Here is an 18,328-nt window from a genome sequence, read left to right as displayed (position 1 = left end):
CGATTGAGACTATAAACTCATTAGGAAACTGTTCACTGAGGTAATGAATTAAGTGAGAAGAAGGGTCATTTTCTGTTGGCCATTAGAAAGGTTTAAGGCACCTCCGCATTAGCTTCACTTTTCAGACCAGGAGCGACACGCTGCAGGGTGATGGAGGAGGAATTGTTCATGTAAAAACAATTTTTTCAACTTGCAGTGCACTTAAGGGGGAAATATCATGGTTTTTGTGATTTTCTGTTATTTATATACTGTTATAATGTCAGATATCTATGTTAAACATGGTCAAACTTCCAAAACTTGTGGTGAATGTGTGTTAAAATGCAGCAGTAGTTTTTGTAGCATTTATGCTGCTCCGTCTATCATGTGAAAGTGATAAAAACACATGTGATGGCAGGGCCTGCTGAGCCTAAAATAAACCCGGTGATGTAGCCTCATTTCACCTCCTCGGAAGACTCGGAGGTTATCAGGCCGCAGCAGTTGGATCAGTTATAAATCACAGTTCACCTTCTTGACCACAGCTGACTGTTACCACAGCAGCAAGCAGCCTGATCCAGTTTAGTACAGACAACATGAAACATGAGCATGGGGGGAGGTGGAGTCGAGATCGGTGTGTTTGTATGGTCAGATGGATCCGTGTCAGAAGATTACATAAGAGTTGGCAGCAACTAATAATAGTAACTGTCGGTAATTGTAATAGCTTGAATAAAAATGTGCCTCTAAATGGGTCAAATAAAACAGAATCAAAAACACTGCTGGTCATTAAATCGTATTATGTTATTTTATCAGAAAATTATAACCTCAGAAAGATAATGCCTCTTGTGTGTTTGTGTAGTCTGACTTCTTTCCAGGTCTCTGCTGTACAGAGGAGGTTTTGTGCAGGTCTTGGCAGCACCGGGAAGTTATTTGACGTCTTTTCTGATTCACAGTCCAAACACATTTACACTTTTGCCTGAAATTTATACTACTGCATATTTACTTAATGTTATACTTTATGTACTTTATATTATATTACACTTTTAATTTACTTAACATTGTAACTGTGTGTCTACATAGTGTAATTCTATTACTGGTAGATTTGTGGACTTGTGTAGCACTTTGTTGAGAAAACATATTTTAACATCCTGGAAGAGGGATCCTTTCTCCGTCGCTCTTTATGAATTTTCTCCGTTTTGTTTTTCTTTCTCAGTTGATGTAATAAATATGATAATGACTAATACCATTAGAGTTTCAGATGTACTATTATAAAAATAGATCAGCATTTTGGGAAATAGGCTTATTTACCTTTGTTGAGTCTATTTCCAGAGTGAGATGAGAAGATGGTCACCACTCTCATGTCTGTGTATTAAGTATGGAGCTGGAGTCAGGAGGCGATTAGCCTAGCTTAGCATAAAGACTGTAAGCAGGGGTAAACAGCTAGCCTGGCTATGTCTAAAGTTTAAAAAATATGTCTATCAACACCTCTAAAGCTTTCTAATTAAGATGTTATCTTGTTTGTTTAGTCTGTATACAAGAGATGTATAAGAGGAGTTATCAGACTCTGGGAATTTCTCTTTGTGTATGCATCAAACAAGCAAGAAACACTCTGTTGATAAGTGAGCTTTAGAGATGTTGTAAGGTAAATTTTTTTTAACTATGGACAAAGCCAAGCTAGCGGTTTCCCTCTGCTTCAAGTCTTTATGCTAAACTAAGCTAATGTTCTCATATAAAGAAAGGAAAAACTTGCTGAACTATTCCTTTGAACTCCTGATAATTCTTACATCATTATTAGTTAATATTGTTGGCTCATTGTCAGTTAAATATGTTAGAAATGAAGCAATAGATAGTTATTTTTTTTTATCACATTTTACACCAGTTTATGCAAATATTTCTCCTACATTTTATGAGTTGTGGCTTTATTAAACCATTTTTACATTTCTACATCATGTTATAACGCAGCTGCTTTTTACATCCTGTAATCTTTCCCTTCTATCTGCTCTCAGATTGCTCTTATATGTGCAACTGTATCTTTCAAAGGCTGAGTTATGGGCCTGGACTGGTTGAGCTGTCAGCTGACATTTTAGTAGCTGAGATGACTCACAGATGGTGATCTCTGCTGAGTAAACAGACACATTGTTGAGACGGTTTGATGGTGAGAGCCTGGATACTCTTCATCCGACTGATATATTTTTAGTTTCCCCTTCAGTGCTGGAGTATATAGATGTTTAAACACAGCAAGCTGCAGTGTTTCTCTCTCCAGCAGAGAGATGCTGAAGACAGTTTGGCATTGCGGGGAACAGGTCGATTATTTCCATCTCCTCTGATGACCTTGATGAATTCAGCTGTCTAACGTCAGTGAGGCTGGATCGATAAATTTGTTTGCAAGAGTTGATGAACATGATTGAATTTGTGCGCCTGCTGTTATTCTTCTCACGTCACACTGGACCGACAACTTGCACCCAAACAGCAGCAGGACCTGCAAGAACTACATGAATGCAATGAGACTTTTAGATTACAAAACATACTACTTATTACACAAATTAATATTTATTTATGATATATTAAAAACAAATACAGTGGCTGTGGTTTGGGCAATCAAAAAATTTTATACATTAACATAAAGGCATTATATAGACCCTCGTTTTAAGAACCTTTCCACCATCCTCGGCCTCACTGATGTTTTTCTCTTCTTTCTTTCATTTGTTTTTCTGAAAAGTTGAGACATGATCATTTATTTTGTCTGTATTTAAACAAACTCTGCATCTACTGCTTTGTACTGGACAGTAAAGTTTGAGCACCTCGTAAAAAGATTGACGGTTTTATATGCGCTACGCTGGGAATGCTACACAGAGGAACACTTTATCAGACAGTGAATAAAAAATAAATAGTTCAGACACCTCTCCTCCTCTCCCACTCGGGATGCTATATATATTGTATATGGGTCATGTTTTCAACAAAATACTGATATTAATCAATAATGTCTCAGTTTGCCTGCTGTCAACTATGCCACCTAAATATTTTAAATGAAATGAGCAGTAAGGAACAGGGATTTTAGTGAAATATCGATTATTTTAATTACTCACTTCTTCACTGTGATGCCTTCAACTTGTTTGGTTTTATATGACAAAGAAGAATTTAATAATGTATATCTAATGACGAAAACATCTAGAAGTTGCTTTTGGAGGGAAACATCTCTCAGTTATTGAGCACAGATTATACAACACTGTTTAACTGTGGGATATCGACCTTGAAGGTTAATTACAGAACTTTTAAATAGAAGTTTATATGCAAACTTCAACTGCTGATTAGAGCCACAAGATGTTGCTGAAAACTCTCACTCGACATTCACACAACACTATATTGTATAGTGGACTATATTACTGAGTAGTAAGTTATTTTGACATAGCCCTTGATCAGATGTTTAGCTGATGGTGCTTCTGTGACTAAAACTCATTTTTTTATTCTAACTAAATAATTGTTTAAAAAAAAAAATCTTTGTTAAAATCACAAAGTGCTCAATTTCATCCATTAAAGTAAGAAGATGCACTTTTATCTTATATTACAGAAACAAAATCCAAACATCATGTTCCAGTTTTTCAGAAAAAAAATATATAAAAGAAACATTTTATGAGAAATTACATTGACCTCTGTAAGCTCACAAAGCCATACAGGATTTCATATTTGTATCCTCATGAATGTTTGATGGGAAGAAATTAGATAAAATAATTAATAGCACCCAGTAGTGCTATAAATAGTATTAAATATACATATTCATACGATGCTTCCATGCGGTGGAGAACCATTGACAACATATTTACATTAATTCAATACCAGTAGCTCAACTTTATGTGTGAACTTTGTGGCTATTAGCAATATTCACAAACCAGGCACAAAAATATATATTGACCCCTATAATTAAACTTGACGGTGCACAATTTCTCCTTTAATGTAAGTGTGTAAAATCCTTCTGATAGTGTTTCCAGTTCATGCCAAACTGAGTAAGGAACGATTGTTTCGGTGTGAGGCTGCTGCTGCAGCGACAGTTTTGTTTATGAGGTGTGTATAAGGGGGGAGGGGTGCACTTTTTACATATGTGTACTTGTGGATATCATGTTGAGGCAAAAACACTCGCAGCATTTTTGTTAGACTTTTCTTTTCCACCATTTTTGCGCCGTCAGCACCGTCACTCTTCATCTGTGTGATTGGGTCCAGCAGAGAGCTCATAGCTCACTCTCAGTGAATGGCGACCATAGCAAAAAAGTCTTTGTTCTGTCGCAAAGCCGCGGCTTCATCCCCACGCTTTGACTTCCAAATGAAGCTGTGTGCTGTCTGATACTCAGCGGCACATGGGAGATCAGTCAATAGGAGGTTTAGCTGTTTTCCATCAGTGGGGATGACCCGGCGTTCACCTCCACGTGTCGGGGCTGAGGGTTCCTCTTAGAGCCAGCTTAGGGAACCATGGATAACAGCAAACATATAGTCAGCAAGTGCAAATGAAAAGACATGAACTGAAATTATTTTGAAGGGGTGTTGAGAACAACTACGGGTGTTCACCACTGGGCCATCCTATGCAGACCATTCCCCTGTAGAAGAAGAGACAGAGTTGTTGATCAAACAGCAACATATTTAGATGTTAAGGAAATACTCCACTGAAAACCTGTTTTTATAGTATCAAATATCATCTAAAGGGATGAAAGGTGCCTCTGAAAAGTTTCCAGCTTCCTCCTTTGTGGAGGATTACAGCTTGGATTCACAAAGGGTGACCCAGTATGTGTCCAAAGCCTCTCTGTATTTGCTGCCTAGTACACTGTATTTACTTTCCGCTATTTTTTTTCCAGTTTCTGGTTTGTGTAAAAGTTTTGCATGAAAAATTTCCCTAAAGGAACAAAAAGGTAGCGTCATTATCTACAGTACCCTACTTTTTGCTAAAATCCTGCAATGCAACCTTTGATAGATATGAAAATTACAGTCAAATGACCTTATAATGATTCACAAGTGTCTGAAATCTCAATTTACTATAGAGTAACCTACAGTATTTAGTGTTTACTATGCAGGGTATCAAAACAAGGAGTGATTTCAGACACAACACAAGCTGGAAAACAATATCAAAATATGTGCAGAAACTTACACCACTACCAAATTTGCTTCTTAATCCATGAATGCTTAGTAATTTTGAAATCAATTTTCAACAAAATATGGCTAAATACATACAGCTTCCTTTTCTTCTTAGCATGTTTTCAATTTGTCATAGTTACAAAAGTGGTAGCTGTCTTCTTAGTTATATTTTGCTGTACTTGGGGAAAAATAAACATGTATTTTAAATATAATGGCATACCTGGACAGCTGAGTTGCTATCAACTAAAATATGGCTAAATATACACAGCTCCCTTATGTCAGCTGTTGTCACATGCAGCTAATCATGCTAGCAAAAATCAGAAACTGTGTATTTAGCTAAATGTTTGGCAAATATACGATAAGACTAATTTAAGTCTCCCTCCACTCAAAAATGTGTTTTTCTTGTCAGATACAAATAATTATTCAAAGTAGAGTATTTTAAATCTCTCTATATGTAAAGCAAGGAATCTCTGTCTGTCTGTCTGTATGTATGTATGTCCTTAGCGTATCTTGAGAGCCGTTCATCCGATCTATTTCACACTTGACAGGTGCATTGCTGGGGACACAAGGTAGTGCAGTGTCGAATTTGGTGCAATTTGGACACGCAACACGTTCAATAATAATAAACTTGGAGTAAACAAGCGATCAGCGAGCCGCTCCGCTCTGCAGCAGCGGGGCGGGGCTTCTGAGCTCCGCAACTGCATGTCATGATCAGAGCTGCCATGAGAGAGACGAGGGGACGACGTCTCTCTTTGTTTGATAGCGTTAAAAGTTAGGCTCTGTTGCGGGTTTCTCGGCTCATTTTAAGAATGAAAAGAGAAAAAGAGAGAGAGAGAGGGCGAGTGAGCGACAGAGAGACGACAGCGCTGGAAAGTTTTCTCTGAGAGACAGAAAGCCCCCAAACGTTATTTTCTGATTGTTTCATGGCGGTTACATTCTAAAGCACAAATAAACAACCATCAAACACTCAACAGGTGATTTAATGTGGAGAGAGACGCTCGTTTGGTGCAATTCGGACATATGACACGTTTAATATTAATAAGCTTTGAATAGCGAGTGCAGCGGGGGGGCTGTTTGATATAAACACCATCACATTGCAGCAGGGTGGGGCTTCAGGGCTCTGACTTGCTGAGTGGGACAAAGGCAAACACCACGCTCAGTTAAACTGCCCAAGAGGAAACACACAGGAGAAAAAAACAGAGGCAGAGGCACTGAAACTAGCCAATAGGAGCACAGACACCTTTGATTGGCAGCAGAATCAACCAATAGAAGGCCGTAAACTGCTTCTATGGTTCAACCTCAGTTTAGTCTCTCTGGTGAAGTTTCTGTCTGGATTTAAATTATTTAATTTACGAAGTCTTTATCGTTTTAATTGATACATTTGTCAGTTGATACATATATATGCGGTCCTCGAGAAATAATAAGAAATCGGCCTGTTCTGAACAGGGCACTGCACTAGAAATAAATAAATAAAATAACCGTTTAACAGTGTAGGATATGACATTCAGGCAACAGTCATACATTACAACCTTAGACTATTCTGTACATTTAAGTGAATAAGATACATACTGAGTGCAGGCAGACAGAGGAGAAGTAGATACTGCTCTATCAGTAGTCCGAGTCAATGGTTGTTTTTATGATTTATTTTACCACGGAAATGGATCTTTTCCATTTTAATGTGAATCCAAAATGACAACAACAATTGTAATTCACGAATGAGAAAGCTTCCAACTTTTCAGGGTCACCTTAAAAGCTTAGAGGAGAGTGTCATGCACTCAAAAGGTATGTTTTCAGTGGAGTATTCCTTTTATACAAATCTGACTTTTACAATATAAATATAGGAAAAAACTACAATAAGGCCACAAAGAGAAAAATCTATCAATAATATCAAACAATATCCTTTTCACCAACGTTATTTCTTTCATTGTAAGAAGAAAAAAGATGATAGTACAGAGTGTACTCCGTCCAATATATTGAACAGACGAGGTAAAAGATGAGGCCTGGAGAGAGTGAGCTCCACGAGGCAAGAAAAAAAGCCAGACAAAGAAGTGATTCATAGTCAACCTGTAGAAGAAGTTGCTATGGATACAGCAGGAGCTGAGAGGTCGGCATGCACAGAGGCGGGAGTATAGAAAAGCATCTGCAGGTAAGAAAATGGATCAGGAGAAATGAGGAGTGAAGAGGGAGATTCGTCAGGGGTTTTTCGGGTACGACCTACGCTATTTCCGTTTCTCTGTGTGTATGCAGTGTTCCCGATCTCGATGTGTTGTGGGGGGGTGCCACTCCCGTGGTTGTCTGCAGAGTTGGTGGAAGCTCTGGGAATGATCGTTTCATAGGATGCATCCGGCAGGTGCTGCATGAAGTCATAACATGGCCCGTGACAAAAACATCCAACAAATGTGGGAGGGAATGGACCTACGGGTCCACCTGCTCTTTGGAAAAACCTCCTCACACTAAGTCAGTTTCCTTCTTTAACTTACCTCTTACCTCTCTGTGATGACTTTTACATGGTAAAATTAAACTCTTGGGTTTTAGCAGTTAGCATCCTCATCAGTTCATGAATCATATTGAAGAAATGGGAAATAGGTACTGCAGGTAGTCAGTTGTAGTATAATTGTACCGATTTTTGTTTTATTGTCAATATTTTCAACAGTATGTTGTACTTTTACAAGAGAAAAGGCTTTTAGGATCATGAGTAACCAATGTGTTTGGTAACTGAGTAATGAGTTTGGCCAGCCAAATCCAATAAAAAGCAGGATAGAGCTGTTAATGTTAGCTTAAACTCTATAGTAGTATCCAGGACCAACATCCAGGACCAGCTTAACCTTTAACTCCACAAAAAAAAACATAATTGACACTTGCTAATGATATTCTTGTTGGAAGTAATGCTAGGTTAGTACTGCAGTAAGCTAGTTAGCTGGGAATGCTAGCAGCTTACAGACAAACACACTGTTAAATGCATTCCTTACAATTTAGCTTGTGTTTTTTTGTTTTGGAAAGCTGATTTAAAAAAAAAAAAGATATAACCCTGCAAATTGTTTGAATGCCTCCCATTCACACTGCGTCATCATGTTAAGAAAGCTTGATTTACCTGGTTGCTAAACTACAGTATGACTGAACACTTCCTCAACTTTGAGTTTATCTGAACTCACCTCTGGTTATCAGATATCAGGGGGGGGGGGGGGGGGGGGGGGGGGGCGGACATCTGCAGATATGTAGTTTGAATATATCTTAGAAAAGTCACCTTTGGCCAAATTAGCACTCCAACCCCATTTGTACACTTGTTTGTGTCTCATTTGTTTTGGCTGTAAGCTCTTCATCAAAATACTACCACACAACATCTGTTCACTGTTACTGCCAAAAGTCCCTAATTTCAATAATAATTTGCTTACCATATGATGTACGTGCTTAGAAAGAGATATTGTTCCAAATTTTTACATTTCATATGCCATATTCAAAATATGTGTCTGTAAACAAAACAGACACATATATATATACTCACATTTCCTATTGCTTTGGTGATGAGAGCCAGCTCAGTGGGCTGGTAGACTGAACTACGCAGCTGACCGGTATAGCCGCTGTATGGAGACACAGGTTTGGTACCTGCAATGGACAGACAGAGACAACAGATTATTTTGCAGTAGTGGAAAGTAACTAAGTACATCTACTCAAGTACTGTACTTAAATTTTGAAGTACAGTTTTGAGGTATTTGTACTTTACTTGAGTATTTCCATGTGATGCTACTTTCTACATTTCAGAGGGAAATATTGTACTTTCTACTCCACTACATTTATTTGACAGCTTTAGTTACTTTTCAGATGAAGATTTGACACAATGGATAATATAACAAGCTTTTAAAATACAACACATTGTTAAAGATGAAACCAGTGGTTTCCAACCTTTTTGTCTTTTGACGTCTTACAAAAAGCAGTGTGTAGTCGGGGTCACATTTCACATGTCTATGAGTTGTTAACAGCTCCACCAAATAGTGATTTTTCCCTCTAAACTTCTCACATGTTTTCATTTCAATAAATGTTCAAATAATCCAATATTTCAGCAAAAATCAAAGATTAGAGAAAAAGTCCAAAAACTGAAAACAGATTTGTGTATCAGAACTTTGTTTTTTCTTCTTTCCTCTCCCATTAATCATCTCACCACCCCTCAGATTTATCTGCTGACCCTTTGGAGGGGCCCGACCCCTAGGTTGGGAACCACTGGACTAAACTAGCTAACTGTATATAAAGTAGTGTAAACTAGCTCCACCTCCAGCAGCTACAACAGTAACATGCTGCTCTAACACTGATGCTTCACTATTAATAATCTAATGATGTCATATATAATAATATATCAGTCAGAGGGACCAAACCACTACTTTTACTGCAATACTTTAACTACATCAAGCTCATAATACTTATGTACTTTTACTGCAATACTTTAACTACATCAAGCTCATAATACTTTGTCTGCATCTGAATTCTTCTTCCACCACTGTTATTTTTCTCCCAACAAGCCCTTTGTGTGATATCTTTAGGCCTCTTAAGTGCTATTGTTCCCTAGCAACCATCTCTTAAATCTTTATATTACAATCAGTTAAGATACACAGCACTAAATCACCAGAACAAGACAATCAGGTGCTATCTTTGCTCTATCTCATTGTGCTTTCAGTGATGTATCCTGTAGAAACCCCCAGCACAGATGGACGTGAGAGATGACTTTGTCACACTTTATGGCTCCAAACATCAAATATTTTTCCCCTGGATGAAACTATTGCCACACCTCAATCACCATGGAGACAATGCAAACACATGATGTGATGTTTCTGGTGGGAATTGGAGGCATAGTGAGACAGTGGTTAGGGATGCGGTTAGATACTAGAAACTCATTTACAGGAACGATTCAGAGCATACATTCCCGCTGAATTCCTGACTGCAAGGCTGGGAAAGCAATGTGAAGGTTGACTGAATTTTCCAGTGAAGGCTCTGAGGGCTATTATTGACTTTTTAGTCATTGCTCACAGTATAAGGAAATAATTTAACTATCTGGGAGTTAATGATAAAGGAAGTCAAATGTAGCTGAACCCAGGTCTGAGCATTTTCATATCACACAAATGGACTGAACTGTAGTGTAGTGAAGGAGAGTTTAGTTTTGGTTTTGTGTAAATAAAAAACAAACAGATTGGTTGTAGAAGGAAAACATAAAAATCAAATCTTGTACTAAACTCTTTGGATGTCTAAAAGTCATTTTGTCATTGGGTTCCTAAAAAACATGACATATTGAAGATTTTACTCCACAACAGTCATATTCATCTCATGTTGAATGTGAAACCTGATGCTGTAAAAACAACAACCCTCCACCTGTCAGATAAATGAAGTGCAGAAAAAAGGTGCAATCTTTCCTCTTAAAATGTTGTGGAAAAAAGTTGGGAGTTTGGGAACAACTGGAAATTTCTTACCATAAATGGATGTACTGGGATAAAGTTCAGTTGAAATTCATTGGGGTTATTCTTTTATGTCAAGTAATAAAAAATGATTTGAATGTGTGTGTTTTGAAATATTAAATCAAAATATAATGAAAGCTGAAATAATACAAACTTTGTTTGTTTTAATTGAAAAATGAATATTCAACTTTTGTACTCATGGATGGGTTAAGATAAAGAATATTGTGAAAGGATGATATATTTTATAAAGATAAATTATATGTTTTTTTATATATAATGTCACTGATATTTCTCTCAAAATATACTAGTATATTAATATCAATGTAGAGTGTTAATATTTTATAAATGGTAATTATGAAGAAGGGCTTGAACGTGATGTTTTGTATATATGGTATTTACAGTGATTTGTTGGTCATGTGGTGACTCAATGAATTGTATATCAAACACCACCCTGATAAAGGTGTGATAGCCAAAAATGTTGGGTGAGAGTGTGGCATACTGGAGAAAATACTTTAAAACTGTACTTTTAAAGTATTGTAGGTACTTTCCACCTCTGCGTCACAGTGACACAGAGCTGAAAAACCTTCCAGGAACACACGACACCATCCCCCGTCACCATCTACGAGTATCCACCGAATCCACCAAGAGTCCTGATGATCAGCGCTCTGAAGCTATAGGACTTAATGTTCTGTTCTGTCTGACTGTGTTACTGCGACATAAGATCCTGTTCAGCTCAGAACTCAAACAGCAGCATATTAAATTCTGTGGGGTCATCACGCAGATGCAAAACAACCTTTTTCACGGTATTTGGTCTTCTTGTTGGCTTGAAACTTCTGATACTCTGATCACTGATCTGTTCAAGGTCATTCTGTATATTTTTATATTTTGTTATAAGGTTAGATTATAATACAAATAGCTTATGAAGTGGACAAAGGACAGCATGAACAACTGAACATTCCCAGGAACTCCCCAGACAATACCTTGATTGCAAAATATGATGCAAACTGCCTGAAGTCATATTAATGAACTCCCAGTTTGACTGTGTGGAGGGAGGTCACTGTGTGACTCGTGTCACGTGCAAAGTGAATGTACGTGTGAGCTTGAACCTCACTCAGATATGACCTTACAAACAAACTGAATCTGTTTACCATGCAAATATTCCATTTTCACGGAACACTAGAAGTTAAAACCTGCAAAATGAATATGTAGAGTTTTGCTATGTCATGCCTGAGAAAATAACATCTCATCTACATCATACAGTTCAAAACAACAGTCAGGTGCACAAATGACCACTGAAAGAGTTTCTCCTCGCTGTAATCATTCCTCCTGTTCATACTGGATATTAAAAGATCCTTCAAATGTGCTTTCAATGTAAATGACGGAGGCCAAAATCCACAGTGTGTCCACACAGTCATTTAAAAGTAGATGTGAAGCTTATATGAGGCTTCAGCAGTCTGAGTTAGTCATATCAAGTGGATATCTGACACATTTACCATCAAATTCCCTCTTTGGGTTTCCTCGGACAGTGTTTCCCTGTTGAGCTGCAGGTGGAAGTATAGTAACAAAAAGAGGGACTTTGGCACTAAAAAGACTGTAACGTTGAAAGATATCTACTTGATTTGACTCATTTGGATGCTGAAGCTTCATATTAGCTTCAGATAAACTTTTAAATACATTTTTGCACAGAAGGAGGACTGTGGATTTTGTCCTCCATCACTTCCATTGTAAGTGCATTATGAAGGGATCTTCTAACGGTCAGTATGAACAGCAGGAATGATTACAGCAAGAAAAACATGTTTCAGTGTTTCAGTGAACCTGTCCTTTAAAATCAACCATTAACAAATTGCCACTAAAGTATCGTGCTTTTCAGAAGTACAGTTGAAGGTAGTTTTATTTTGTCAGACTGCAGACGCCAGTAAACTTACTGCTTATCGCTGCTTTGTACGCAGCATTTGAGATGACAGAGTTATGCATTTACTGTAATGACGTATATATGAGAGTCAACATAAAATGCAGATCCTGCCTCTATGTTTCACTAGAAGACAGACATAAATCCTCCCAGTAACAAGCTTTTTATTAAAGGAATACTCGACCTCGATATTTGCATATGAACACTAAACCTCATGCAGGCTTGTAAGGTGACTCTGAAAAGTTTGTAGCTATGAGGGTTTGGTATATTATGAATGTATGTATCAACAGTGGGGAAGTGTATTATTCCATATGAATAGTTTGAAATGTTTCTTTTTACGTTTTGATGCCTTTTTTGTCATGACCTCTCAATTTGTAGTTAATGAGAACCGAGTTGGGCTAGGTCCAAATAATAGTCAACAGTCTAACTGGGTTGAGGTGGTGGTCTGTGACTGTGATGGTCTGTCTGTCAGTATGTCTTTAACCTGAGTGGATCCAAGCTGACTCTCTATTACGCTCTGATCATGTGGTGCTTCATAATCACTACAGGAGAAAATGTGTTTTTTGTGAACTGAAATGTTTATGCAACATCCAGTTAGATAAGTCTTCCTTTGGTCAAATTTGGATCGGGTCCAAAATTTAGGAAACATGAAAACCTCTACTGTAGGTCATCTGACTACGACTGCCATCCTCTGTGAAGCTACAAACTGTTTGAGCCAAATGTGGGAAGAGTTCAACACTTGAAAGATTTTCAGTAGTGTATTCCTTTAAAACTGAAATTGACATGCAAAACAATTCTCCTCTTAGAAAGAGAGTTTAAAGCTTACTGAAAAGGTGTAATAAAGGTTTGATGACTGTTTAGAAGTTTGAACTCAGTGATGATGTCAGAAAGGGAGGGGCCATAGGCTACATACCTTGGTTGGGCTCGTCCATAGAGAAAGCCTTGTTTTCCATGAACATGTTCTGGGAGCTCTGTTCTTTCAGGATCGTCTCGTATCCGACTCCTCGGTTTGGGTACGAATCTTCCCCGAAGCTTTGCTGACTTTCATCACTGCTGGTCAAACAGCAGATATGGGGAATGGTGTGGAGGATCAGGAACACCCAGGCATTTGCCACTAAGGCAATTGCCAAAGTGGGATCATCCCATGTGGGCCCCCCCCTCCTCTTGTTCCCGTAGACGTACATGACGATCCACGCCACCCAAATACCCACAGAGAGCAGGCTGGTCAGAAGGATGGAGGCGCCTTCCATCTTCCACTGCTTGTGTTTGCCCGCCATGATGGTCAGACTTGCCACCACCACAGCCAGAATCAGGGTCATCACATAGATCAGAGCCATGACAAAGTCCTCATTGGCGATGTTGCAAGGTATAGCCGTTGCTCCGCCAAAATCTGCCGTGGCGTTGAATGGCATCTGTGGGTTGCGCACCACTGTGATGATCAGCCACTCAGTGTTGATGACCACCTCCACCAGCCAGAGCCCCACCGCCCCTAGACATAAGACCCACGCCCGGGGGCCGGTATTCCGCCTGGCGAGGATGTTCAGCCTCACGCACTGCATCAAGAGGCAAGCGAAGCAGCCGCCGAACAGCACCCCGAAGAGGAACCTCCGCGAGGCGCAGGTGGAGAAGTCCTTCCCCACGATGAAGGCGAAGGTGAGGCAGAAGAGACCTAAGGTGCAGACCAGGAAGCAGGCTTGGAGACCAACTGAGCTCTTGCGGTTCTTGTCTTGCATGAAGGGTAAGCTGGCCAGCAGCGAGATGAAGAGGACGAAGGAGAAGATGACGCCAGCCGCCGCGAAGGCCTCCAACACGATGCCCCACACGGCACTGAGGTCACACAGGTTGTAATAGAGGGAGTCCACGTCAGGGCCGCAACCATTAGGGGTGATGTTGGCAGCCATGGCTACTGGGAGAGACCAGAAAAGGATTTCAATGTGGAGGAACCTCTCGTGTGTTGCTCAGGGATCCTGACAGCACCTGTTAAGACCGACAAACAGGGAGAGTCTGAAAAAGGTCTGATATGGACAGATCTAATGTAGACTCTAAACACGTCATTCAAGCAAGATTAGGACACTGTTGTCTCCACCCAATCAAGCAAATATTACACTTGCATGAGTCAGTATACACATAGCAACACATGATACTCTAAAAAAAAACTTTTTTCATGATGTTTATCCAGTAAATATGTAATAACAAGAGACTTAACTGTAACTCAGAGCTGGATAGAATCAGCTTCATCCAAGAACTCAGCAGCCACCAAAAATATCAGAGGAATGTCAAACTCTGGACTTTTTCCCAACACTGATGTTAATCATTAATTGGATCTGTCGACAAATATCGTTTCTGTACATTGAGATTACACCTGAATCAGTGAGGTCAAAGTGCATACAACCTACACCGCTGCTCCAACTGCAAATAATCAAATCATAAAGAGCTCCATAACTGATACCTTTATGATATTCTCTATTAAAATGAGAGAGTTTCCTGCTTTCTGAATAAACATCTCCACAACCCCGGTCTTGTCTTTCTCCTGTGTCTGGCTGTTTCTCTTTGTCCCCGTCAGATCCAATTACACTGAGCTGAGGACAGTCTCGGAGCCAAATCAATAACGTGGTGGCGGACGCTTTGGTCTTTTTGACTTCTTTGACTCAATCACGACAAGGATCTTTGTGGAATAAAGAAATCAACCTTTTCTGTGTCTCTCTGCGTACCTGTATTTGTTTTGTCGTTTATTTAAGCCCTTAAATTAGTTTTCATTCATTTCATTTTAGGGTGTGACCTCTAATCACACACACATATATATTCATGAAGGATTTCACGCTTTTCACACTGAGAAACAGAAGTGTGCGGTGATACTGACAACTTAAGTTAAAGTACCAATACATCATTCTAAAAATAGTCCATTACAAGTAAAAGTCCTGCATGAAAAATCCATCTTAAGTAAAAGTACATAAGTATTATGAGCTTGATGTAGTTAAAGTATTGCAGTAAAAGTACATAAGTATTATGAGCTTGATGTAGTTAAAGTATTGCAGTAAAAGTACATAAGTATTATGAGCTTGATGTAGTTAAAGTATTGCAGTAAAAGTACATAAGTATTATGAGCTTGATGTAGTTAAAGTATTGCAGTAAAAGTAGTGGTTTGGTCCCTCTGACTGATATATTATTATATATGACATCATTAGATTATTAATAGTGAAGCATCAGTGTTAGAGCAGCATGTTACTGTTGTAGCTGCTGGAGGTGGAGCTAGTTTACACTACTTTATATACAGTTAGCTAGTTTAGTCCAGTGGTTCCCGACTACACACTGCTTTTTGTAAGACGTCAAAAGCCAAAAAGGTTGGAAACCACTGGTTTCATCTTTAACAATGTGTTGTATTTTAAAAGCTTGTTATATTATCCATTGTGTCAAATCTTCATCTGAAAAGTAACTAAAGCTGTCAAATAAATGTAGTGGAGTAGAAAGTACAATATTTCCCTCTGAAATGTAGTGGAGTGGAAGTATAAAGTAGCATCACATGGAAATACTCAAGTACAAGTACCTCTAACCTCTACCATGGAGAGCTCAAGGATCAACTCTTTTATGGCATGACTGCAATTTCTGAACGCCCAAGGTAGGAACTCCCTCGAGATCCAAACAAATCAATAAAATCACAACAAAACTCTTTTTAAACTATTCTTCATTCAGCACATTCCTTGTCTGTGTCTCCACTAGTAACTATTTCAGGGGAACAAAAGAAAGCCAAAAACAGACAAATGTGTGGGGCTGCAATAACTATTTTCATGATCAATTTATCTTTTTCACCTATAATCTTTTCAGTTTATCTATGAGGCACTCTTTCAGGACTATAAACATACAGGTGCAGCCCTGTAGGCGGCAGCTGGTGTTGTAACTCAGCAACAATAATCAGAAAACAGAACGATAATCATCTGGTTTTAATTAAGCGGTGCGTAAATCTCCACATAGTAAACACTGACTTTATTACAAGGCTCAGTTTGAACTTGTGAACAGCTACTGGATGGTCTTACTGTATGTCAACTGGTTGGTGCAAATTCCATAAAAAAAAAAAAAATTGTTCTTTTGTAATATGCACCGTAAAAGCAAAACATCAACTGATGCTTTATGTCTATATTGTCATTTATGTTGCATTTTCCTAAATTAATCTGCACGTGGTAAACTTGAGGCCAGGTACTTTTACACTTTGCACAGAAGGTGGGAGCAAATAATACTACTTTACTTAATCCTCATCATTATGTTCACTTAAGCCTATGAGCTGATTTAAACAATAGATCAATTCTCACATCAACATTAAGTATTTTATGAGGACAGTAGGCTGTAACTTACATATAACTTACAAATAACTTATATAACACCCAAAAGCATGTGGCCTACATGTAGGCCTACATATAAAGAAACTCAATAATAATAATAATAATAACATTAAAGCTGTATATTGTCTGTTATCTATTATTGTTATCTTTAAAAAATACATTTAATAAAGTATGATGCATCTGAAACATGAAAAACTGTTGACTTCAAGGTGTGTTCAGGGAGCTAAAACATTATACATCACCATTACTATACACATTTTAACCTGGATACCAAAGACAAACACAAAGTATAAAATACCTCGAAGAAGAGTCAATTTGATCAGACTTAAAAACCCTTAAAAACTAATATATTGGATTATAATATTTATTATCTCTAAATACACAAACACATATCACATATAAAAGCCTTTAAAACATGGTTAAGCTTGCTGTAAATACATCAGGAGAATGTCTGATGTGTGAAACTACCTGGATGTTGTCAGCTGCAGACTTCACCTCTGCTGGTTGTTGATCTGTGAAACGCCTCTTCACCTGCTGCACACGGCGGCAACGGAGGAGTTGAGGATAAAAAAAAAATCCTCGATAGTCTAAAAAAAAGTTTCAACTCTTCACCAAGTCTAATAGAAAAACCTCATCAGACTGAAATCAGCTCAGCTCGCCCGAAAATAAAACTTTACAGATCCTTTACAAGCGTTTCCCAACGATGTGACTGTTGTGATAATCCTCTCTCTCTCTCTCTCTCTCTCTCTCTCTCTCTCTCTCTCTCACGCGCGCGCACACTCACTTTCATGCATTACTATATTTTTCTCACAAAATCTCATAAAACTGCTCCTATTAACAACCATGCCCTCCTACTTTACAATCCCATTGTCACACTTTTGGCGAGTAGTTTAATTTTATATTATGAATTTATCGTGAACTTTTTTCTTTTTTTTTTGGTCAAATAAACAGACTTGATGAAAGAACAACTGAACCATGTAACCGCTTGAATGGAGTACAAATGGTATGTAGAGACCTCTGGTGGTGATAAGTGTTAAATCCAGCAGCAGCAGGTCAAGCAGCTTCAACCACATGAAGGTGGCAGCAAAGAACAAATGTTATGGTTTATATGAGGAATTTAAATCCTAATTTCTGTAAATTATCATTTCAGAACATATGAATCACAATAACAATACGATATCCAATCAATTGTGTCACTTTTAGATCACAAGTTAATACAAATGTGTGTATGTCTTTGCTAAAATATTCCAATAATTATGAAAATTAAATATAATTTATTATTAATATAATAATATCATTTTATTCTCTTAAAGGACCAGTGTGTAGGATTTAGTGGCAACTAATTGAATACCCCTCACCCTTCCTTTCCAAGCGTGTAGGAGAACCTACGGAGGCCGTGAAACACGGCAGAAAAGGTGTGTTTGTTTTGTCCGTTCTGGGCTACTGTAGAAACATGGCGGTACAACATGGCGGCCTCCATGGAAGAGAACCCGTTCCTTATGTAGATATAAAGGGCTCGTTCTAAGGTAACGGAAACACAACGGTTCTTATTTTCA

At 38.3% G+C, this 18,328-nt stretch overlaps 1 protein-coding gene across 3 annotated transcripts; it reads right to left on the bottom strand.

The window, feature by feature from the left end:
* Nucleotides 1-3,461: 3,461 nt before the first annotated feature.
* gprc5c (G protein-coupled receptor, class C, group 5, member C) lies at nucleotides 3,462-17,525 on the bottom strand. 3 transcript variants are annotated; one of them, XM_067576208.1, is made up of 5 exons: nucleotides 17,241-17,525; nucleotides 13,352-14,415; nucleotides 8,594-8,694; nucleotides 7,306-7,444; nucleotides 3,462-4,559 (listed from the first exon to the last, which is right to left on the bottom strand). In XM_067576208.1, exons 2-5 carry the CDS (start codon nucleotides 14,337-14,339, stop codon nucleotides 4,543-4,545), a joined length of 1,245 nt encoding a protein of 414 aa, XP_067432309.1. In that variant the 5' UTR covers nucleotides 14,340-14,415; nucleotides 17,241-17,525; the 3' UTR covers nucleotides 3,462-4,542. The 3 variants fall into 3 exon arrangements, with proteins under 3 accessions (XP_067432309.1, XP_067432308.1, XP_067432310.1); XM_067576207.1 differs by having other exon boundaries at nucleotides 7,310-7,444; nucleotides 17,241-17,523; XM_067576209.1 differs by lacking the exon at nucleotides 7,306-7,444 and having other exon boundaries at nucleotides 17,241-17,523.
* Between the last annotated feature and the right edge of the window lie 803 nt (nucleotides 17,526-18,328).

Source organism: Thunnus thynnus, chromosome 20, assembly GCF_963924715.1.
Source record: "Thunnus thynnus chromosome 20, fThuThy2.1, whole genome shotgun sequence".
NCBI classification, from domain to species: Eukaryota; Metazoa; Chordata; class Actinopteri; order Scombriformes; family Scombridae; genus Thunnus; species Thunnus thynnus.
This window is presented reverse-complemented; position numbering and strand designations above follow the sequence as displayed.

Coding starts and splice junctions, on each gene's coding strand:
- gprc5c (XM_067576207.1), bottom strand. CDS start 14,339: ATGGCTGCCAACATCACCCCTAATGGTTGCGGCCCTGACGTGGACTCC. Junction 8,695..13,351: donor TATGGACGAGCCCAACCAAG/GTATGTAGCCTA, acceptor TGTCCATTGCAG/GTACCAAACCTGTGTCTCCA. Junction 4,560..7,309: donor CACAGAGAAACGGAAATAGC/GTAGGTCGTACC, acceptor CTTCTTCTACAG/GGGAATGGTCTGCATAGGAT.